The following is a 25,723-nucleotide window of genomic DNA, read 5'->3' as shown; positions in this document are numbered from 1 at the left end:
ACTGTCTTTTAAAGGACATTTTAGAAACATCAATGGCAAACACATTTTCAAGGATTTAGTTAGACATCCCATTCCATTAGTACAATAAACATATACAAAAAACATTCTTATCAAAGTGAAGAATTATGTCAGCTAAATGTGGTCATTTTTGTTGCACCTAATGTGAAAAACTCACCTGATGTTTTCATCTTGTAACTCTTAACGTCTTTTCAACCCAGCAACTTATATACTGCAGATGTCTGTGTGACTACGAGACTATTCGTATTAGGCCTACATGCCAACCTGCAGTGCATGTACTGTGAGCACACCTGCAGTGATGTGCTATGTCGTGTGCACATGTTCTATGAGTGCATAGCACGAGTAGGCTACATAGGATATGTAGGTATTCATTTAGGGAGAGGGAGGTGAGCCCTAAAGGTTACACATTTCGTGATGTCATACAATCCAAGTTGTGAGGCTGAGCAGGGCTGTGCTGAGACGCCTGAAGGCCCTCTCCAACAGGCGAGGGATAAAGATACAGCTCTGTAGACATTCTCACTTGTGGCTCAACCAGTTTGTACATAACATACAGCAAAGTGGGAAGGAAACACACCAAAACATCCTGGATCCAGCTAGTGCCTTGTGGCCTGTGTTTTGAATGTCATTTACACTTTTGTACGTCCCTTTTCCTTTCTCTGTTGTTTAATAAGATGGCAATACCTAAACAAATAATAAACAAGAGAAAACGTCCAATCCTGTACCCAGCTGCAGGTGTTGGAAACTTGGAATGGCTACAGACATCTAATAAGCGTTGCTGGTATCCTTTGTCCAAGGTGGTTGCATGTAAATGGCAGAGCACATTAATGCATGGGCCCAACTGAAGTACATTAACAAGGCTCTGCTGGACCTAAGCAATATGGTCCCAAACGTGTTGATGGATTTACATTCACTAGGCCATAGGCCATTCAGCCACTCTAGTTCATTCTTCATCTCCTGCTTTAGTTTAGGAGCACAAACTGTGAGTCTGGTCTGGGACTGTTTCAGCACAGCTTGGCAGGGTTTCTGAATTGGGGATTGTCGATTGTAGAGGTTCGAGTTCATCCAGGTTGGGGGCAGGATTATCAATCATCAATCCAGTTTCTGAGCTTTTAGCCTCTTTTTTGCTGTCAGTGGAACACCTCCGAGGAGGAGGAGGAGGGTCTGTGCGGGAGAAGAAGTGTGGCAGAGTGGTGATGACAAGGGCTCCCAGAATGAGGGTAGAACCAGCAAGCACAAAGGAAGCGAGGTAGCTGCCTGTTTGGTCCTTGAGGAATCCTTTGAAGAGGGAGAAAACAGACGATATGAGAACCAGCGAGAGAAGGAAGAGATTATTAGACTACATATATTACCTTAGAGATGCCTCATATATTTGACCTTAGACTTTAACCCGTCACATTGCCAGTTTCTTGGCTGTTTATTTTCCAAAATGTAAAAATAAAAAACTAAGTATTAGATCTCTTTGTTTTGTTGGATCGTTCTTTTCATTTAGATCTATCTCTAGTTTCCATTGTTATGTTTTTGTTGTTTTTCCTTTGAGCTTGTATAACAAATGCTTTGAATGTCTCCCATCTCATGCTGGCCTGGCACTACAGATGAAGCATTATCGATAATTTATTTTCATGACATTGAAAAGATGAGCGAGTAAACTCTTGAGATGAAGTCACATCGCTAAATGCGTGACACACTTCTCACTGCAAACACAACCAATGCTCCAATGCTCTCCATTTCTGTATTTTACCACCCTTCCATGAATATGTTTAATCCAATCGTTCACAGAATATAAAGAAAACCACAATTGTGCTAACTCACCTGACAATGGAGCCCCCAGGAGTGCTCCAGTGCTTTCAATAATCATCAGGAGCCCCAGGCCTCCCACCATGCGATCCATGCCTATGATCTGAGGTACCACAGTGATAATTATTGGGCTCAGAGCTGCTGCGCAGAAGCCATATGCCAGACTGAACACAACCAGACCGGCGTAGGAACCTCCCAGGCTCGCCACGGGCAGCAGCACAATAAACACGCCTGTCAGGCTTGTCCACAGAGTGTGCCAGTGAATCAAACGCATCCGGCGCAGGTCCGCGGCCCATCCCGCCACTACACGGCCCACTATGTCAGTAATGCCGGTGGCAGAGAGGACGAAAGCAGCCTGGTACTCGGACAAGCCCACCTGGCGGGCGTGGGCCACCAGATGGATGTACGGAATGAAGTAGCCAGTGTTGAGGAGAGTGACGGCCACACAGTAGGTGACAAAAGGCCTCTCGCAGAGCAACGACAACTCCAGGTAGGAGTAGACCTTCCACAGGAAGGCAGAACACGAAGACCTGGAATCTGTCTTTGCCTGGAAGGAAGATGAGAAGGGCAGAAGGCACATTTTACATTTCATTATAGTGAGCTATATGTTGTAGATCTGCTATTTGTTGTGTACAACACTGGTGCACAACTAAGTATAAATGAGGTTTCAGACTTCCATAATCAATGTGCGTGTATTCCATATGGTTATCCTGTCAGAAGCAATACGTGACATGGTATTATAATCGCTGCTATCTGTGTCGGTGAAAAAACTAACTAGAGGGCGGATGACTGGATGGCCATGAAACTTGAAAAAGGACAAAGAAGATCAAGGTCACAATTAGTCAACATAATCAGTCATACCTCAGGAGTTGTGAGATGTAGATGTAAAATGTTAAAACAAATTTTGCCACCATTCTGGTTATGTTACAGTATATAGTGCATGTCTCCCCTTTTTATACTAAATTAAACCACCACCAGTTAAGTCTAGCAACTTGCCTCACCTGAGCCACTACCATAGAACCTCCCTGGGGACGAATAAGTGCCCCGCAGGCCACCAAGTTGAGGCTGAGCCCCCCCAGGATGAGCAGAGACCCCCGCCAGGTGTACGTGTCCACCAACAGCTGGAAGAGGGGGGTAGCAACAAAGCAGGCGATGCCACTGCCTGTGGAGCCCAGTGACAACGCCAGGGAGCGCCTGTGTGAGAAGCAGCGCATCACTGTGGCCATCATTGGTGTGAACACCAGTGCCCAGCCCAAACCTTGAGTAGAGAGACAGAGAGGGAGGGTGTGATGTTCTGTCCCAGGCACGTGCACACTTTTACCCGTCTGTAAAAAGTGTCCTCTCCAGACCATGAATGCAGTTTTTAAGATGGTGAAAGAAATGCAAGTGCCCTCTTTCCTTGCCAAACCTGAAGGTGGCATTCAATAAAATTGCCTTGTCCAAACTCTCCTGAACTTGTCTTGAATGCAGCATCTTATGTTGAACGAATTGCCCTCTCTGTGTATAAATCCATACCTTTCTCTACATCTCCAGTATTGACTTGATTATGCTTAGTTCAGTGTGGTATCAAGCACCAAAAATAGCCGACCTCCAAGCTCACAACGAGTCGCGCTGCGACGCGTTGTGAGTTTTACTAAATTGAGCACTCAAAATAGTATTTTGTGACAAGATAAAATGTGTTCCTAAGTTGTAGTGAAGGTATTGCAGCTCCCATACCTTGGCTACAGGGGAAAAATAATAAAATGTATAAATTCATCATGCCTGTTGCTAAGCTATGGCAACATGACTGGTGTCTTGCACGCGCGCCTTTGCGTGCGTGCAAGACACCACTCATGTTACTGCGGTCACGCTATCTACACTTCAGGAAAAGCTGGTCGCGCTATCCTCACTTCAAAATATGGTGCGCTTCTACACGGCTGTTTACGGTTTGACAAGGGGATGGTGCGTTCAAGGCGAGCTGGTACATTAGAATTTCTAGACTTTCGAGACCAAGGGTGTATAAAATATGGAACTACATACTATTCAATCAACAGATGCTTTAAATTAGACCCCCCCCCCCCCACGTAGTGATGTCAGTAGCTCATATACTGAATGAATACGATGCATAGTAGTGATGTCTGTAGCTCATACTGAATGAATATGATGTATAGAATAGTGATGTCTGTAGCTCATACACTGAATGAATATGATGTATAGAGTAGTGATGTCTGTAGCTCATATACTGAATGAATATGATGTAGTGATGTCTGTAGCTCATATACTGAATGAATATGATGCATAGAGTAGTGATGTCTGTAGCTCATATACTGAATGAATATGATGCATAGAGTAGTGATGTCTGTAGCTCATATACTGAATGAATATGATGCATAGAGTAGTGATGTCTGTAGCTCATATACTGAATGAATATGATGTCGTGATGTATGTAGCTCATATACTGAATGAATATGATGCATAGAGTAGTGATGTCTGTAGCTCATATACTGAATGAATATGATGCATAGAGTAGTGATGTCTGTAGCTCATATACTGAATGAATATGATGCATAGAGTAGTGATGTTTGTAGCTCATATACTGAATGAATATGATGCATAGAGTAGTGATGTCTGTAGCTCATATACTGAATGGATATGATGGCATAGAGTAGTGATGTCTGTAGCTCATATACTGAGCTCATATACTGCATGAATATGATGTATATAGTAGTGATTTCTGTAGCTCATATACTGAATGAATATGATGTATAGAGTAGTGATGTCTGTAGCTCATACACTGAATGAATATGATGTATAGAGTAGTGATGTCTGTAGCTCATATACTGAATGAATATGATGTATAGTGATGTATGTAGCTCATATACTGAATGAATATGATGCATAGAGTAGTGATGTCTGTAGATCATATACTGAATGAATATGATGCTTAGAGTATTGATGTATGTAGCTCATATACTGAATGAATATGATGTATATAGTAGTGATGTCTGTAGCTCATATACTGAATGAATATGATGTATAGAGTAGTGATGTCTGTAGCTCATATACTGAATGAATATGATGTAGTGATGTCTGTAGCTCATATACTGAATGAATATGATGTATAGTGATGTCTGTAGCTCATATACTGAATGAATATGATGTATAGAGTAGTGATGTCTGTAGCTCAAATACTGAATGAATATGATGTATAGAGTAGTGATGTCTGTAGCTCATATACTGAATGAATATGATGTATAGTGATGTCTGTAGCTCATATACTGAATGAATATAATGTATAGAGTACTGATGTCTGTAGCTCATATACTGAATGAATATGATGATGTTCCTAAGTACCTCTAAAAAATATTCCCAAACTTTTTTACTGTGCCAATAATTTATAATAAATTCTACAAATATTACCATAATCCATTCGCTATACTGCAAAAAGTATAAAATCTGATAAAAATTAAGAAGATTTGTTACCATAAAACAACTATGTCACCTTGTTCATGATGTACCTAAGTACCTCTAAAAATATTCCTGACCTGTTTTACTGTGCCAATAATTTATAATAAATTCGACAAATATTACCATAATCCATCCGCTATAGAGCAAAAAGTATAAAATCAGATAAAAATCAAAAAGATTTGTTACCATAAACCAACTCTGTCACTTTGTTCATGATGTTCCTAAGTACCTCTAAAAAATATTCCCAACCTTTTTTACTGTGCCAATAATTTATAATAAATTCGACAAATATTACCATAATCCATCCGCTATAGAGCAAAAAGTATAAAATCAGATAAAAATCAAAAAGATTTGTTACCATAAAACAACTATGTCACCTTGTTCATGATGTTCCTAAGTACCTCTAAAAAATATTCCCAAAGTGTTTTACTGTGCCAATAATTTATAATAAATTCGACAAATATTACCATAAACCTTCGCTATACAGCTAAAAGTATAAAATCTGATAAAAATCAAAAAGATTTGTTACCATAAAACAACTATGTCACCTTGTTCATGATGTTCCTAAGTACCTCTAAAAAATATTCCCAACCTTTTTTACTGTGCCAATAATTTATAATAAATTCGACAAATATTACCATAATCCATCCGCTATAGAGCAAAAAGTATAGAATCTGATAAAAATCAAAAAGATTTGTTACCATAAAACAACTATGTCACCTTGTTCATGATGTTCCTAAGTACCTCTAAAAAATATTCCCAACCTTTTTTACTGTGCCAATAATTTATAATAAATTCGACAAATATTACCATAATCCATCCGCTATAGAGCAAAAAGTATAAAATCAGATAAAAATCAAAAAGATTTGTTACCATAAAACAACTCTGTCACCTTGTTCATGATGTTCCTAAGTACCTCTAAAAAATATTCCCAAACTTTTTTACTGTGCCAATAATTTATAATAAATTCGACAAATATTACCATAATCCATCCGCTATAGAGCTAAAAGTATAAAATCAGATAAAAATCAAAAAGATTTGTTACCATAAACCAACTCTGTCACCTTGTTCATGATGTTCCTGAGTACCTCTAAAAAATATTCCCAAACTTTTTTACTGTGCCAATAATTTATAATAAATTCGACAAATATTACCATAATCCATCCGCTATAGAGCTAAAAGTATAAAATCAGATAAAAATCAAAAAGATTTGTTACCATAAACCAACTCTGTCACCTTGTTCATGATGTTCCTGAGTACCTCTAAAAAATATTCCCAAACTTTTTTACTGTGCCAATAATTTATAATAAATTCGACAAATATTACCATAATCCATCCGCTATAGAGCTAAAAGTATAAAATCAGATAAAAATCAAAAAGATTTTTTACCATAAACCAACTCTGTCACCTTGTTCATGATGTTCCTAAGTACCTCTAAAAATATTCCTGACCTGTTTTACTGTGCCAATAATTTATAATAAATTCGACAAATATTACCATAATCCATCCGCTATAGAGCAAAAAGTATAAAATCAGATAAAAATCTAAAAGATTTGTTACCATAAACCAACTCTGTCACCTTGTTCATGATGTTCCTAAGTACCTCTAAAAAATATTCCCAAACTTTTTTACTGTGCCAATAATTTATAATAAATTCGACAAATATTACCATAATCCATCCGCTATAGAGCAAAAAGTATAAAATCAGATAAAAATTAAGAAGATTTGTTACCATAAAACAACTATGTCACCTTGTTCATGAGGTTCCTAAGTACCTCCAAAAAATATTCCCAAACTGTTTTACTGTGCCAATAATTTATAATAAATTCGACAAATATTACCATAATCCATCCGCTATAGAGCAAAAAGTATAAAATCAGATAAAAATTAAGAAGATTTGTTACCATAAAACAACTATGTCACCTTGTTCATGAGGTTCCTAAGTACCTCCAAAAAATATTCCGTAACTGTTTTACTGTGCCAATAATTTATAATAAATTCGACAAATATTACCATAAACCTTCGCTATACAGCTAAAAGTATAAAATCTGATAAAAATTAAGAAGATTTGTTACCATAAAACAACTATGTCACCTTGTTCATGATGTTCCTAAGTACCTCTAAAAAATATTCCCAAACTTTTTTACTGTGCCAATAATTTATAATAAATTCGACAAATATTACCATAATCCATCCGCTATAGAGCAAAAAGTATAAAATCAGATAAAAATCAAAAAGATTTGTTACCATAAACCAACTCTGTCACCTTGTTCATGATGTTCCTAAGTACCTCTAAAAAATATTCCCAACCTTTTTTACTGTGCCAATAATTTATAATAAATTCGACAAATATTACCATAATCCATCCGCTATAGAGCAAAAAGTATAAAATCAGATAAAAATCAAAAAGATTTGTTACCATAAACCAACTCTGTCACCTTGTTCATGATGTTCCTAAGTACCTCTAAAAAATATTCCCAAACTTTTTTACTGTGCCAATAATTTATAATAAATTCGACAAATATTACCATAATCCATCCGCTATAGAGCAAAAAGTATAAAATCAGATAAAAATTAAGAAGATTTGTTACCATAAAACAACTATGTCACCTTGTTCATGAGGTTCCTAAGTACCTCCAAAAAATATTCCCAAACTGTTTTACTCTGCCAATAATTTATAATAAATTCGACAAATATTACCATAAACCTTCGCTATACAGCTAAAAGTATAAAATCTGATAAAAATTAAGAAGATTTGTTACCATAAAACAACTATGTCACCTTGTTCATGATGTTCCTAAGTACCTCTAAAAAATATTCCCAACCTTTTTTACTGTGCCAATAATTTATAATAAATTCGACAAATATTACCATAATCCATCCGCTATAGAGCAAAAAGTATAAAATCAGATAAAAATCAAAAAGATTTGTTACCATAAAACAACTCTGTCACCTTGTTCATGATGTTCCTAAGTACCTCTAAAAAATATTCCCAAACTTTTTTACTGTGCCAATAATTTATAATAAATTCGACAAATATTACCATAATCCATCCGCTATAGAGCTAAAAGTATAAAATCAGATAAAAATCAAAAAGATTTGTTACCATAAACCAACTCTGTCACCTTGTTCATGATGTTCCTGAGTACCTCTAAAAAATATTCCCAAACTTTTTTACTGTGCCAATAATTTATAATAAATTCGACAAATATTACCATAATCCATCCGCTATAGAGCTAAAAGTATAAAATCAGATAAAAATCAAAAAGATTTGTTACCATAAACCAACTCTGTCACCTTGTTCATGATGTTCCTGAGTACCTCTAAAAAATATTCCCAAACTTTTTTACTGTGCCAATAATTTATAATAAATTCGACAAATATTACCATAATCCATCCGCTATAGAGCTAAAAGTATAAAATCAGATAAAAATCAAAAAGATTTTTTACCATAAACCAACTCTGTCACCTTGTTCATGATGTTCCTAAGTACCTCTAAAAATATTCCTGACCTGTTTTACTGTGCCAATAATTTATAATAAATTCGACAAATATTACCATAATCCATCCGCTATAGAGCAAAAAGTATAAAATCAGATAAAAATCAAAAAGATTTGTTACCATAAACCAACTCTGTCACCTTGTTCATGATGTTCCTAAGTACCTCTAAAAAATATTCCCAAACTTTTTTACTGTGCCAATAATTTATAATAAATTCGACAAATATTACCATAATCCATCCGCTATAGAGCAAAAAGTATAAAATCAGATAAAAATTAAGAAGATTTGTTACCATAAAACAACTATGTCACCTTGTTCATGAGGTTCCTAAGTACCTCCAAAAAATATTCCCAAACTGTTTTACTGTGCCAATAATTTATAATAAATTCGACAAATATTACCATAATCCATCCGCTATAGAGCAAAAAGTATAAAATCAGATAAAAATTAAGAAGATTTGTTACCATAAAACAACTATGTCACCTTGTTCATGAGGTTCCTAAGTACCTCCAAAAAATATTCCGTAACTGTTTTACTGTGCCAATAATTTATAATAAATTCGACAAATATTACCATAAACCTTCGCTATACAGCTAAAAGTATAAAATCTGATAAATATTAAGAAGATTTGTTACCATAAAACAACTATGTCACCTTGTTCATGATGTTCCTAAGTACCTCTAAAAAATATTCCCAAACTTTTTTACTGTGCCAATAATTTATAATAAATTCGACAAATATTACCATAATCCATCCGCTATAGAGCAAAAAGTATAAAATCAGATAAAAATCAAAAAGATTTGTTACCATAAACCAACTCTGTCACCTTGTTCATGATGTTCCTAAGTACCTCTAAAAAATATTCCCAACCTTTTTTACTGTGCCAATAATTTATAATAAATTCGACAAATATTACCATAATCCATCCGCTATAGAGCAAAAAGTATAAAATCAGATAAAAATCAAAAAGATTTGTTACCATAAACCAACTCTGTCACCTTGTTCATGATGTTCCTAAGTACCTCTAAAAAATATTCCCAAACTTTTTTACTGTGCCAATAATTTATAATAAATTCGACAAATATTACCATAATCCATCCGCTATAGAGCAAAAAGTATAAAATCAGATAAAAATTAAGAAGATTTGTTACCATAAACCAACTCTGTCACCTTGTTCATGAGGTTCCTAAGTACCTCCAAAAAATATTCCCAAACTGTTTTACTCTGCCAATAATTTATAATAAATTCGACAAATATTACCATAAACCTTCGCTATACAGCTAAAAGTATAAAATCTGATAAAAATTAAGAAGATTTGTTACCATAAAACAACTATGTCACCTTGTTCATGATGTTCCTAAGTACCTCTAAAAAATATTCCCAAACTTTTTTACTGTGCCAATAATTTATAATAAATTCGACAAATATTACCATAATCCATCCGCTATAGAGCAAAAAGTATAAAATCAGATAAAAATCAAAAAGATTTGTTACCATAAACCAACTCTGTCACCTTGTTCATGATGTTCCTAAGTACCTCTAAAAAATATTCCCAACCTTTTTTACTGTGCCAATAATTTATAATAAATTCGACAAATATTACCATAATCCATCCGCTATAGAGCTAAAAGTATAAAATCAGATAAAAATCAAAAAGATTTGTTACCATAAACCAACTCTGTCACCTTGTTCATGATGTTCCTAAGTACCTCTAAAAAATATTCCCAAACTTTTTTACTGTGCCAATAATTTATAATAAATTCGACAAATATTACCATAATCCATCCGCTATAGAGCAAAAAGTATAAAATCAGATAAAAATCAAAAAGATTTGTTACCATAAACCAACTCTGTCACCTTGTTCATGATGTTCCTAAGTACCTCTAAAAAATATTCCCAAACTTTTTTACTGTGCCAATAATTTATAATAAATTCGACAAATATTACCATAATCCATCCGCTATAGAGCAAAAAGTATAAAATCAGATAAAAATCAAAAAGATTTGTTACCATAAACCAACTCTGTCACCTTGTTCATGATGTTCCTAAGTACCTCTAAAAAATATTCCCAAACTTTTTTACTGTGCCAATAATTTATAATAAATTCGACAAATATTACCATAATCCATCCGCTATAGAGCTAAAAGTATAAAATCAGATAAAAATCAAAAAGATTTGTTACCATAAACCAACTCTGTCACCTTGTTCATGATGTTCCTGAGTACCTCTAAAAAATATTCCCAAACTTTTTTACTGTGCCAATAATTTATAATAAATTCGACAAATATTACCATAATCCATCCGCTATAGAGCAAAAAGTATAAAATCAGATAAAAATCAAAAAGATTTGTTACCATAAACCAACTCTGTCACCTTGTTCATGATGTTCCTAAGTACCTCTAAAAAATATTCCCAACCTTTTTTACTGTGCCAATAATTTATAATAAATTCGACAAATATTACCATAATCCATCCGCTATAGAGCTAAAAGTATAAAATCAGATAAAAATCAAAAAGATTTGTTACCATAAACCAACTCTGTCACCTTGTTCATGATGTTCCTAAGTACCTCTAAAAAATATTCCCAAACTTTTTTACTGTGCCAATAATTTATAATAAATTCGACAAATATTACCATAATCCATCCGCTATAGAGCAAAAAGTATAAAATCAGATAAAAATTAAGAAGATTTGTTACCATAAAACAACTATGTCACCTTGTTCATGAGGTTCCTAAGTACCTCCAAAAAATATTCCCAAACTGTTTTACTGTGCCAATAATTTATAATAAATTCGACAAATATTACCATAAACCTTCGCTATACAGCTAAAAGTATAAAATCTGATAAATATTAAGAAGATTTGTTACCATAAAACAACTATGTCACCTTGTTCATGATGTTCCTAAGTACCTCTAAAAAATATTCCCAAACTTTTTTACTGTGCCAATAATTTATAATAAATTCGACAAATATTACCATAATCCATCCGCTATAGAGCTAAAAGTATAAAATCAGATAAAAATCAAAAAGATTTGTTACCATAAACCAACTCTGTCACCTTGTTCATGATGTTCCTGAGTACCTCTAAAAAATATTCCCAAACTTTTTTACTGTGCCAATAATTTATAATAAATTCGACAAATATTACCATAATCCATCCGCTATAGAGCAAAAAGTATAAAATCAGATAAAAATCAAAAAGATTTGTTACCATAAACCAACTCTGTCACCTTGTTCATGATGTTCCTAAGTACCTCTAAAAAATATTCCCAACCTTTTTTACTGTGCCAATAATTTATAATAAATTCTACAAATATCACCATAAACCTTCGCTATACAGCTAAAAGTATAAACTCTGATAAAAATTAAGAAGATTTGTTACCATAAAACAACTATGTCACCTTGTTCATGATGTTCCTAAGTACCTCTAAAAAATATTCCCAAACTGTTTTACTGTGCCAATAATTTATAATAAATTCGACAAATATTAACATAATCCATTCGCTATACAGCAAATAGTATAAAATCAGATAAAAATTAAGAAGATTTGTTACCATAAAAAAACTATATCACCTTGTTCATGATGTCTCTAAGTACCTCTAAAAAATATTCCCAACCTGTTTTACTGTGCCAATAATTTACAATAAATTCTACAAATATTACCATAATCCATCCGCTATAGAGCAAAAAGTATAAAATCAGATAAAAATCAAGAAGATTTGTTACCATAAAACAACTATAACCCCTTGTTCATGATGTACCTAAGTACCCCTGAAAATATTTTTCTTATGTGAGGGGGCTCCCTGGTGCCTCAGCGTGCCCACCGAAAAGAAAAAAGGAAAAACGGAAAAATTGGAAGGGGAAAAAAACAGTGTAGCACCGCCTCGGACACCCGGAGAGTGCGCTCTCCCTGACAGCCACCTACTCGGCCGTGGACTTCCTGGCGATGGGTTTTGGGGCTGGGGGGTTGTCGGTAGGGGGTTGGGAATCGGAGATCGGGATGATTTTGCTCAGTGGACTCTTGGGGCGGTCGACGGCACCCACGCGTTTCGGTGGGGGGGAGTCTTAGGTCTCAGCATCGTCCGGGTTTGAAGCGGGAGGTTGGGGATTGGGGACTGTAACGGTCCGGCTTGGCGGCGTCGTTGGGCGAACGGCGCCACCCACGCGTTTTGTTAAGGGGGAGTTTGAGCCCCGTCGTCGGTTCGGGTTCGAAGTGGGAGGGGGGGATTTAGGGAACTGGGACGGTACGGCTCGGCGGCGCCGTGGGGAGAGCGCCGGCACCCGCACGTTTTTCCGGAGTCGTGGCCTCGGCGTCGGTCCGGTTTGGAGGTGCGGGGTCGGTTGTTGGGGGATGGGGGTGGCCCGGCTAGGCGGTGTCGCGGGCCGGGTGAGGGCACCCGCGCGTTTTTCGGTTTCGGGCGGCGCCGTCGTCCCGTGGTCCCGGCGGCGGTCTCGGAGCGGCAGGCGTGTTCCGGCGTGCGTGCGGGATCGGGAGTTCGAGACGCGGGCGGGCGGCGCCGACGCGTTTTCGGGGTTTGTGTCTCGGCGTCGGTCCCGGTTCGGGGTGGGGTATCGGGGGGTCGGGGGTTGGGATGAACCCACTCGGCGGCGCCGTGGGGCGAACGGCGGCCCCCACGCGTTTTGGGAGTTTATGTCCCGGCGTCGTTCCGGGTTCGAGGTCGAGGGGGGACTTGGGGGGAAGGGGGAGGGGGTGAGGGGAGAATGAGGCCACTCAGCAGCGGCGCGCCACAGCGGACTGTGCCGCCGGCAGTTTTCCGCTAGTATCATCATCGTGGCCTGTGGGGAAAGGGGAAGTGGAAGTGGAGGGGGGGGGGGGCTATTTACAGGTAGGTCCGGTCCGGTAGCCCCCTCACATAAGAAAAATATTTTCAGGGGTACTTAGGTACATCATGAACAAGGGGTTATAGTTGTTTTATGGTAACAAATCTTCTTGATTTTTATCTGATTTTATACTTTTTGCTCTATAGCGGATGGATTATGGTAATATTTGTAGAATTTATTGTAAATTATTGGCACAGTAAAACAGGTTGGGAATATTTTTTAGAGGTACTTAGAGACATCATGAACAAGGTGATATAGTTTTTTTATGGTAACAAATCTTCTTAATTTTTATCTGATTTTATACTATTTGCTGTATAGCGAATGGATTATGTTAATATTTGTCGAATTTATTATAAATTATTGGCACAGTAAAACAGTTTGGGAATATTTTTTGGAGGTACTTAGGAAAATCATGAACAAGGTGACATAGTTGTTTTATGGTAACAAATCTTCTTAATTTTTATCAGTTTTTATAGTTTTTGCTGTATAGCAAAGGTTTATGGTAATATTTGTCGAATTTATTATAAATTATTGGCACAGTAAAACAGTTTGGGAATATTTTTTAGAGGTACTTAGGAACATCATGAACAAGTTGACATAGTTGTTTTATGGTAACAAATCTTCTTAATTTTTATCAGATTTTATACTTTTAGCTGTATAGCGAAGGTTTATGGTAATATTTGTAGAATTTATTATAAATTATTGGCACAGTAAAAAAGGTTGGGAATATTTTTTAGAGGTACTTAGGAACATCATGAACAAGGTGACATAGTTGTTTTATGGTAACAAATCTTCTTAATTTTTATCAGATTTTATACTTTTAGCTGTATAGCGAAGGTTTATGGTAATATTTGTAGAATTTATTATAAATTATTGGCACAGTAAAACAGGTTGGGAATATTTTTTAGAGGTACTTAGGAACATCATGAACAAGGTGACATAGTTGTTTTATGGTAACAAATCTTCTTAATTTTTATCAGATTTTATACTTTTAGCTGTATAGCGAGGGGGTCTACGAAGTCAAAGTCCCGAATTTCTCAAAAAAAATGTGTCCGATCATAGTTAACATTGGAGGTCCAAAAATCGGCGCGGCGCGAGGGGGTCCCCGGAGCTCCAGGGGGTCCCCGGTTGGTCCCTCGGCCGAGGCACCTCGGTCGGATGCGAGAAGGAGCGGCGTCGGCCCCTCGCCACCCGGTTCTCAGTCTCTATATCCCCAGGGGCGCTGGTATATCGCCAGGGGTCCCTGGAGGTGGTCCCCGGGTGAAGGGTCTGCCACTCTGTAGTCCGAGGCGGAGGCCCCTTGGTCGGATGCGAGTGGAGCTGCGAAGGCCCCACAAAAGCCAGACATTGTGATTCCAAGTCCCACTCAAGATATATGAGCTACAGACATCACTATACATCATATTCATTCTGTATATGAGCTACAGACATCAGTACTCTGCACATCATATTCATTCAGTATATGAGCTACAGACATCACTATACATCATATTCATTCAGTATATGAGCTACAGACATCACTACTCTATACATCATATTCATTCAGTATATGAGCTACAGACATCACTACTCTATACATCATATTCATTCAGTATATGAGCTACAGACATCACTACTATATACATCATATTCATTCAGTATATGAGCTACAGACATCACTATGCATCATATTCATTCAGTATATGAGCTACAGACATCACTACTCTATACATCATATTCATTCAGTATATGAGCTACAGACATCACTACTCTATACATCATATTCATTCAGTATATGAGCTACAGACATCACTATACATCATATTCATTCAGTATATGAGCTACAGACATCACTATACATCATATTCATTCAGTATATGAGCTACAGACATCACTACATCATATTCATTCAGTATATGAGCTACAGACATCACTACTCTATGCATCATATTCTTTCAGTATATGAGCTACAGACATCACTACTCTTTGCATCATATTCATTCAGTATATGAGCTACAGACATCACTACATCATATTCATTCAGTATATGAGCTACAGACATCACTACTCTATACATCATATTCATTCAGTATATGAGCTACAGACATCACTACTCTATACATCATATTCATTCAGTATATGAGCTACAGACATCACTACTATATACATCATATTCATTCAGTATATGAGCTACAGACATCACTATACATCATATTCATTCAGTATATGAGCTACAGACATCACTATACATCATATTCATTCAGTATATGAGCTACAGACATCACTACTCTATGCATCATATTGATTCAGTATATGAGCTACAGACATCACTACTATTTGCATCATATTCATTCAGTATATGAGCTACAGACATCACTACATCATATTCATTCAGTATATGAGCTACAGACATCACTACTCTATGCATCATATTCATTCAGTATATGAGCTACAGACATCACTACTCTATGCATCATATTCATTCAGTATATGAGCTACAGACATCACTACATCATATTCATTCAGTATATGAGCTACAGACATCACTACTCTATACATCATATTCATTCAGTATATGAGCTACAGACATCACTACTCTATACATCATATTCATTCAGTATATGAGCTACAGACATCACTACTATATACATCATATTCATTCAGTATATGAGCTACAGACATCACTATACATCATATTCATTCAGTATATGAGCTACAGACATCACTACTCTATGCCATCATATTCATTCAGTATATGAGCTACAGACATCACTACTCTATGCATCATATTCATTCAGTATATGAGCTACAGACATCACTACTCTATGCATCATATTCATTCAGTATATGAGCTACAGACATCACTACTCTATGCCATCATATTCATTCAGTATATGAGCTACAGACATCACTACTCTATGCATCATATTCATTCAGTATATGAGCTACAGACATCACTACTCTATACATCATATTCATTCAGTGTATGAGCTACAGACATCACTACTCTATACATCATATTCATTCAGTATATGAGCTACAGACATCACTACTCTATACATCATATTCATTCAGTGTATGAGCTACAGACATCACTATTCTATACATCATATTCATTCAGTATGAGCTACAGACATCACTACTATGCATCATATTCATTCAGTATATGAGCTACTGACATCACTACGTGGGGGGGGGGGGGGGTCTAATTTAAAGCATCTGTTAATTGAATACTATGTAGTTCCATATTTTATACACCCTTGGTCTCGAAAGTCTAGAAATTCTAATTTACCAGCTCGCCTTGAACGCACCATCCCCTTGTCAAACCGTAAACAGCCGTGTAGAAGCGCAACATATTTTGAAGTGAGGATAGCGCGACCAGCTTTTCCTGAAGAGTAGATGGCGTGACCGCAGTCTCATGTTGCCATAGCTTAGCTTTTGCTGAATTGACGTCCGCCACTGAGACAGACGGACACACACCATAGACTGTATAAAATATATGGACAAAGCGAAGCCATTGGTTTTTATGCAGCGCAAATTACACAATATGGGTCCTTGGCATGGGTGTTGCCATCATAGATTGTAAAGGCACCAAAGGATGCTATTGGCTGCCAGCGGTCACGTGCAACCGCAGGGATACATGGGAGAATGTGGTCGGAGCCTCCCGAAATACAGCACACGAAGAAGAACACAGCCGGCTGGTATCAGTTTAGTTGGCCACGCCCCCTACAACTTTATCATTTATTTTAAAATAAATTGGAACAAATTTCGACAAAACGCATATGATGGTGATTGAAAGGCAATTTTTAACTAGCGATAGGAACCATAAAGTATTCATGAAAATGTTAATTAAGGTTAGAACACAAAAGGGGAAAATGAATGGGAACAATTATTTTTGCGATCGGCCGGGGGGGAAAACAGCGCAACTAGTGGCCAATCATAGGAAGTTTTACTTCCGTATTGGAGTCATTTTAAATCGGCAGAACTATGCCCCTGACGCGTGATTGGAAATGACACCCGGGCTCCAGGGAAACCCCGCCCACTGAAGCTTTTGATTGGCTGAAGCGGAGCTAGGGAGCGCTCCATTGTAGTCGCTTGGACAGGGCGTTTATCGTGGGCTTGCCCAGGCCTTACGGCCTGGGCATAAATATAACGATTGCATTCACCACGGCTTCGTAACTCGCGCGGCGCTCCGCCGGTGTCGGTAGATGATCTGCCCCAGGCTGAGAATCTGCCTGGGGTACGTCACTTCCGTTGCTTGCGCTGTTGCGATTGGCTTTTGGCTTTGAATAACCTTTATTGAACACGGAAACGATACATTCCCAAAACTACGGCAACTCTATAAGGCCAAAATTCTCCCCCACCTCCAGTGAAGCTCTGTACTAGAGCAGTGTCTGCGTCTTTTATTGAATTCTTTATTCTACATTACATTATTATTTCTTGCAGTCGAATGAGAACATGATAGTGATGTTAACATTAAGAATTATATTGCTTTGAAATCTATTGCTAGGCCTTTTTTTAATCTATTGCTATTATATTTGAAATCTATTGCTTTGAATTTAGCATTTATCACTTTAGCCAGTCTGCTTAATTAAAATTGTTTTATCACTGGCAGTAATTAACAGGGTTCATGAACGAGTATGTTAAATTAAGTCTTTTTATGATCTTTTATTATTATTAAAGAATGGAGGTCCGCACACAGTTCTTTCTTGTTCTTTTAACTTTTATTATTATTAGTCACATTTCCATGCACCACAATGCTATTTCTGCCAGACATCCATGCACCACAATGCTATTTCTGCCAGACATCCATGCACCACAATGCTATTTCTGCCAGACATCCATTCGCCACAATGCTATTTCTGCCAGACATCCATTCGCCACAATGCTAAGACATCCATTCGCCACAATGCTATTTCTGCCAGACATCCATTCACCACAATGCTATTTCTGCCAGACATCCATGCATCACAATGCTATTTCTGCCAGACATCCATTCGCCACAATGCTATTTCTGCCAGACATCCATTCGCCACAATGCTAAGACATCCATTCGCCACAATGCTATTTCTGCCAGACATCCATGCACCACAATGCTATTTCTGCCAGAAATCCATGCACCACAATGCATGATGTCAGAACTAGCATTGTGGTGCATGGATTTCTGGCAGAAATAGCATTGTGGTGCATGGATGTCTGGCAGAAATAGCATTGTGGTGAACGGATATCTGGCAGAAATAGCATTGTGGTGCATGGATGTCTGGCAGAAATAGCATTGTGGTGAACGAATGTCTGTCAGAAATAGCATTGTGGTGCATGATTTCTGGCAGAAATAGCATTGTGGTGCATGGATGTCTGGCAGAAATAGCATTGTGGTGCATGGATGTCTGGCAGAAATAGCATTGTGGTGCATGGAAATGTGACTAATAATAATAAAAGATCATAAAAAAAATGATCTTTTATTTAAAAAAAATAATAATTACTGCCAGTGATAAAACAATTTTAATTAAGCAGACTGGCTAAAGTGATAAATGCTAAATTCAAAGCAATAGATTTCAAATATAATAGCAATAGATTAAAAAAAGGCCTAGCAATAGAATTCAAAGCAATATAATTCTTAATGTTAACATCACTATCATGTTCTCATTCGACAGCAAGAAATAATAATGTAATGTAGAATAAAGAATTCAATAAAAGACGCAGACACTGCTCTAGTACAGAGCTTCACTGGAGGTGGGGTAGAATTTTGGCCCTACAGAGTTGCCGTAGCAACGGAAGTGACGTACCCCAGGCAGATTCTCAGCTGGGGCAGATCCTCTACCTACACCGGCCGCGCGGCCCTGGCCCGCTCTTCGCGGCCACTCGCGCCTGCGGCGCTCGGGGGCGAAGAGCAGGACCAAGGTCCGCTGGCCTGCGCGCCGCTTGCAGTGTCGTGGACAATCGAGCGGCTCCGCCTGGAGCCCGGGTGTCAATTCCAAATACGCGCCCCTGACACACACACACACACACACACACGGACGGATGGACAGGGGCACAAACAAAGTCTCGCCACGCCTTAGGCTATGTAAAGTAGAGTTGTATCTTGTGGCCACTAAATACTAGTTTGATCACTCAATTATAGTCAAATGGGGCCTCAATACACTTTTCTTCTCTCTATCGTCACTCTGGGCCTCCACAGACAGGGAGCCCACACCATTAATATACTTTGTCTTTGTTTTTCTTTTATGTATATATTTTGAAGGCATCACCTAGTTCATGAATAGGTTGTTCATCAACTTATACCATCACAATAATGAACCAATTTGACAAAGGTTAATAATACATACATTGATATTGTACTACTACAATATGAGTATCTACTGTAAAAGTGATGTTCTACCTGTGATGACGCCCATAGTGAGGTAGAGGTGTATGAGGCATTTGGCCTGTGAGGACAGTATGAGGCCCAGTCCAGTGAGGCAGCCCCCTGCCATTACTACTGGCCTGGCACCATATGCATTGCACAGTGCTGTACCCAGCGGACCTGGAAAACACACACACACACACACACACACACACACACACACACACACACACACACACACACACACACACACACACACACACACACACACACACACACACACACACACACACACACACACACACACACACACACACACACACACACACACACACACACACAGTAGCAGTTACACGATCCACCTCGTCTGTTTACACACACATTTCTTGACAGAGTGGCCTCTTGACAAACTAGATGTTAATTATTCATAAATACTTACACAATTAGAGGTAAATGAGACATGAACTCACTGAAGAACTGCACTGCTGCCAGTCCTATGGAGCTGATCCAGGAGATGGCCTGGGCGCTCTCCTCAAAGTACTCCACAAACTCCACAAAGAAAACCCCCAAACTGCGGATCACACCAAACACCAGCATGTAGCTGACAAACATGGCTCCCACCATCACCCAGCCATAGCACCCATCTGGACTTTCTGGCTCCACATGCTGGGCCTCTGGCTGGGGCTTGGCCTTAGTCATGGCTGAGAGAGAGCGAGAGATAGACACATATGCTGGAATCATGGCCCATCATCTCATGCTATTATGCTGTACAGTCAAACAAACTGTTATATTTCACAAGTGTAATAACATCAAACACGTACTTGCCTCCTGGTACAACACTTACCTGGAGAAATCAGCTACAGAACGAAGCAGTTTTTAGCACTGCAGTGCTTATTCAATCCTACTAGTTTGAACAAGTGGTGAGCTGAATGGACAGTGACACCTGCCAAAAGTCCAAAGTCCAACCAATAATATTTGCCGCTCAATGTTCAATTTGTCCCTCCGATACAAATGTCATCACAACATACTTTTAGAGATTGCATGATAGGTTCTAAACTCTGGTGAATCCATATCAATATAGTTTTAACAGAATAGCTAGTAGGCAGATACAGTTGTACTGTATTTCAGACTTCAATTACACACTTACTTCTAATCATCTGTGATTGATTGTAATGTCAATATTTGAAATTCCCAGTAGGGGGCACCATAATATTTATTTTGCATAGAGTGTCTGTAAGAGTATCTTTCCTTCTTATTTGGGGCTTCACAGAGTCCACACTGGCAGGTGAGCCCAGGGGCGTCACAAGGGGTAGGAAAGTGGGACTGAGTTACTGGGGCCCAAGGTGGAGGGGCCCTAATAACTTTATCTATTGAAAAATAGCAGATATACAAGCTCACTGCGAGCTTGTAGATCTGCTATTTTTGAAAAGTTGTGAAAATGTGTGAAAGTCTTTGAATATATGTATTTTTTAAGCGAACATTTCTAACTCAAATGTTGCTTCTGGGGGTCCCTGGAACTAAATATTTTGAGATCGGGGTCCGTGGCCACATACATATCATCTTGGGGGTCCTTGACATAGGTTTCTTGCACACATTTTCACGATAAAAAAAAAAAAGCAGATCTACAAGCTCACAGCGCGGCACTCGGTGCCGCGCTGTGAGCTTGTATATCTGCTATTTTTCAATAGTTAACATTCATGGGGTGCCCGTAGTGAATCCTTGTACCCAGGGCCCAGAATTTGGTGTGACGCCCCTGATTGGCATAACAACTAATTTGGGAAGAAAGGGGGGAGAATTAATAATTGACTATGCTAAATAGAAAATAATAGGAATAATAATAATTAACATAATAACCCCCCCCCCCCCCCCAGCACAGTTAATGCCAAACCAAAAAGGAAAATAATACAATTACTTTACATAGCCTACATGGGTTGTATTACAAACATATGATCTTGATTTCACTAGTTTGGGTCCTGCGCAAACATCTAATAATGTCTCTTTTGGGTCTCGACCTGAAAAGTTTGGGACCCACTGTTCTACAAGCATCGATGACATCACATTAGCTGCTCTAACACTTTTGAAGTAAAATTGTGTTCTGAAAATACAATGGCAACACATTTCCAGTGAGAGTAGTGTTTTAGTCCGCATTCAAAACATTTTCCTATTAGCACAACAATCATTACAATGTTAAAATGGTTATAAAATCTTATTCAAGTTAAGACAGACAAATGATCATCAAGTTTCATTGGGGTGCACGTTGGGATTTGGGGCTTGGATTGGACTAGTGTGTGTGTGTGTGTGTGTGTGTGTGCGTGTGTGCGTGCGTGCGTGCGTGTGTGTGTACACAATACGTAAAGGTAAAACATTTAAATAAACGATGATTAATTACTTATTTGTGAAAAACAAAGTCAAAGTGCCCCTACTGCAGTAGAATCATCGGGAAGCATATCAAGGAATTGTAGGTTATTATATAAAATATAAAACCTTAAATGTTTTCTTTACCTGTGTGACTGAAGGAGGTTTCTCCCTGATCCACTGGAATTGGATGAATCACATCGCTAACAGAAGTTTACCCAATGGACAAAGACAACTGTCCCATAAGTAAATCCAAGAGAAACCATCCTAGTTCTCTCTTTAGAGGTGTGTGAAAAATTGAGCTATGCTCCTTAGTAATGTCTTCCAGTATCTGGTTATTAAAGGATATTGGCCAAACAATAATAAGTTCCCACTTCTTTTTTACACTTTCACACATAGCCCACAAGGGACACAAGTGAGGTCCAATTCTGTTTTGAAAGTAAGGGGAACACTGTAGTTCTGTGTAATGCTATGTACTGGCTCTCTCGGACTCCATTATGAAAATATTTTCCTAGTAGATTCAAAGGCAATCTGACCACATCTCGGTATCAAGTTCAACATCCAAGTCTTTTTCCCACAACTCCTTAGATCTGTTGTCCTTGAAACACAGTTGATAGACTATATTGTTTAAGGAATAAAGAAATTATGAAAATGTACCCTCTCATAAAATATTGTTAGCTATGTTAGGGTTTATTTTACCTCAAAGTGCACCCAAATATGTTGAAATAATACCAAATGCCAAACTTTGCAGGACATGCATAAACATAATGTAGGCCTACATACAGACAAAGCCAGATGTAGTAGCAGTTAGCACTGCTCAAATGGGATCTACAGCATCTATGACATCAGATTGGCTTCTGTAACATATACAGTGTACTGCACTTAGAAATTAAAACACAATGGCAACACATTTCCAGTGACAAGTGAGCACAGTGATTTAGTCAGTATTCAAAACATTTTCCTATTCGTACAACAATCATGTATTATAATCTTATATGGTTATAACATCTTATTCTAGTTAAGACAAATCATCATCATCATTTAAGTCTACTATGGGTAGACATAATTGTTTGGGGGCTTCACTATAAATGTAATTCTCATGCTAAAGAATGTGACCCTCAAATTTGAAGCTTTTTGCTAAATCTTAATACAGTTCCATTAGTGCGTACATAATGGTACATTGTACTAGCGTTTTTCCTGCTATTCTCTTGGCATCCTAGCAGGGAACCATTGGCCATAAGGAACCTACAGAATAATAATGCAATAACAAGACCACAGTAGCTCATTAGTAATGGTATGGCTCCTTGCTGCCAGCCATTACACTGCTGGCTTTGAACACTTGCCAAGGCACAAAGTGTGAAAAAGAATAGGCAAATCTCCCTGCTTGAACAGACAATAATAATTACTGTTGATAGTGTCAGCACATTATGTAAATGCTGCCAAGATCACAACAAAGGTTAATAAATAACCCAAACTTACAATATAGTCATTATTCACCATTCTCGACATGAACAAAGCAAAAAACAACATATCATTTATGAAGAAAAAAAAAAAAAACATGAGCTGTACCTCATGTTTGACAACCATAATTACTCATCATTACATCATTGTTTCATACACCGACTGTACCTGGGGATATCAGGTAGGTGTACTGTTAACATATCACACTGGTTGGGCAGCAGAGATGTGTTTGGTTGAGATTATGATCCGTTTATAGACTGAGGACTGGTGTGCCAGGAGTGCCTTCTATTATATCCGGCACTGGGAATTAAGGCTCACGTGCTGAGGTTTACAGTGACCAAAGGCCAGGGTTCCTGCGGTTTCACAAAATCCAGATTCTTGCACAGCCCATTTCTTCCAAGCATTTGAGCATGGTCTGCATACGATAGGCCTACTGTATATGGCCTAAGCTGAGGAGCAGTGGTATACTGTAAAGTAACTAAGTACATTTTCTTCAGTACTATACTTCAAGTAGAATTTTGAGGTGTTTGTACTTTAATTGAGTATTTCCAATTCCAATACTCTTACTTCTACTCAATCTCTGATCCAAATATTGTACTTTTACTTCAATAAACGTCGCACCGCAAACATTTTGTTACAGGAACTCCTATGAAGCAACATCAGACCTGACATCACTAATGCAGTCAGTGTTGTCCATGAGTACTGCACTTGCTTACAGCTGCTTTGTAAGTACTGAATTCTCTGTTAATAGCAAGAATCCAAGAAAATATGATCTTTAAAAACGAGAAAAACTGTCTGTTCTGCCCCAATACCAAGAACATATGTCCTTAAAAATGCTTTAGTGGAATAGGACCCTTCTGTAAATAAACAACCAGCTGAATGTAGTTTTCAGGTTACATTTTTACTTATGACCAGTGAGTGTGACCACCAAGAAGGCCATTACATTTTGTCATGTCACACTGACCCAGTTACAGCACTCGTGCAAACCTAACCTACAAACCTAATGCTCTTTGATCTAGACTCAAACCTACAATGGGTTTCTCTATCTTTAAGGATATGCAGTAACATCCTTCCTTTATTGTTTCTCAAAGTGCAAAAGTAAGAAAGAAAACAATATAAAATGTGCTTGATAATCAAATTGGTAAACGTGAAAAACGTACACTTTATCCATGTTTATTACACCGCATTGTTGAATACAGTACTTGATTCTGCAGCTGCCTATGTTTATGTTGCTATGGAGCATAATCTTGTTAACAAAAACAGTTTTGAATGAATATTTTTGTCTTAACACGACCCTATATGATTTGCTAACCGTAGTCCAACAGGGTTCTACTATACTTGGTCCACCGTTCACCCCCCTCTCTACCCTAAATCTTTTGCAGGAAAATATCTACAAGCTCACAAGATATCGCAATGTGACAAGCTTGTAGATAGACGAATGTTTGCCCTAGGATAGGGACAATAGGGTTCAAGTGGTTAAATCCTTGGTTTCGTTTGTAACTAGCTGTGTAATAATAAGCTGAACCAATTAAACCCTTCAGGGTGATGATCCTTCATCACCCTGATGGGTTTTGCGTTGATAGAAATAAGAACAACGTATCATAGCTTCATCTGTTGACAACTGCTGTGCTTATTACTTCATGCATGTGTCAAACAAAGCGAGAGGTAAATTCTGTCTCTCCACCATCAGAGAGACATTGTCCATGTAATCCACTTGAATATATGTATATATATATTATATACACACACACTTCATTGACCAGAGTCCCTCAGGGATCTTCTTTTTTCCTCTACACCAAATCTCTCCACCAAAAATAGCCCATCTTGTAGATCTACGTACAAGCTGAGCTTGTAGATGGCTATTTTTGCAGAATGTTCACTCAGGAACAGGGACACTAGCGTTCATGTGTGATTAAGAGCTTATGTGGTGGGGCAAAGAAATTCACACCAAGTGCTATAATCTATCATAAGAGTCAGTAAC

At 38.0% G+C, this 25,723-nt stretch overlaps 1 protein-coding gene across 2 annotated transcripts; it reads right to left on the bottom strand.

Annotated features, from left to right (window-relative positions):
• Positions 1-46: 46 nt before the first annotated feature.
• Positions 47-20,841, bottom strand: LOC308297697 (monocarboxylate transporter 13-like). 2 transcript variants are annotated; one of them, XM_080741243.1, is made up of 6 exons: positions 20,771-20,841; positions 20,397-20,627; positions 19,963-20,106; positions 2,814-3,070; positions 1,828-2,359; positions 47-1,293 (listed from the first exon to the last, which is right to left on the bottom strand). In XM_080741243.1, the coding sequence occupies exons 2-6, from the start codon at positions 20,623-20,625 to the stop codon at positions 983-985; spliced, it is 1,473 nt and encodes a 490-aa protein (XP_080597369.1). In that variant the 5' UTR covers positions 20,626-20,627; positions 20,771-20,841; the 3' UTR covers positions 47-982. The 2 variants fall into 2 exon arrangements, with proteins under 2 accessions (XP_080597369.1, XP_080597370.1); XM_080741244.1 differs by lacking the exon at positions 20,771-20,841 and adding an exon at positions 20,748-20,752.
• Between the last annotated feature and the right edge of the window lie 4,882 nt (positions 20,842-25,723).

The sequence above is a fragment of the Nannobrachium achirus genome, assembly GCF_963921795.1.
Source record: "Nannobrachium achirus genome assembly, chromosome: 14".
NCBI classification, from domain to species: domain Eukaryota; kingdom Metazoa; phylum Chordata; class Actinopteri; order Myctophiformes; family Myctophidae; genus Nannobrachium; species Nannobrachium achirus.
This window is presented reverse-complemented; position numbering and strand designations above follow the sequence as displayed.

Excerpts from the sequence above, each read along its gene's own strand:
- LOC308297697 (XM_080741243.1), bottom strand. The coding sequence starts at position 20,625 with ATGACTAAGGCCAAGCCCCAGCCAGAGGCCCAGCATGTGGAGCCAGAA. Across the intron at positions 3,071-19,962 it reads CACTATGGGCGTCATCACAG|GTTTGGGCTGGGCACTGGTG; the intron begins GTAGAACATCAC and ends TCTCTACTCAAG. Across the intron at positions 2,360-2,813 it reads GTTCTATGGTAGTGGCTCAG|GCAAAGACAGATTCCAGGTC; the intron begins GTGAGGCAAGTT and ends TCTTCCTTCCAG.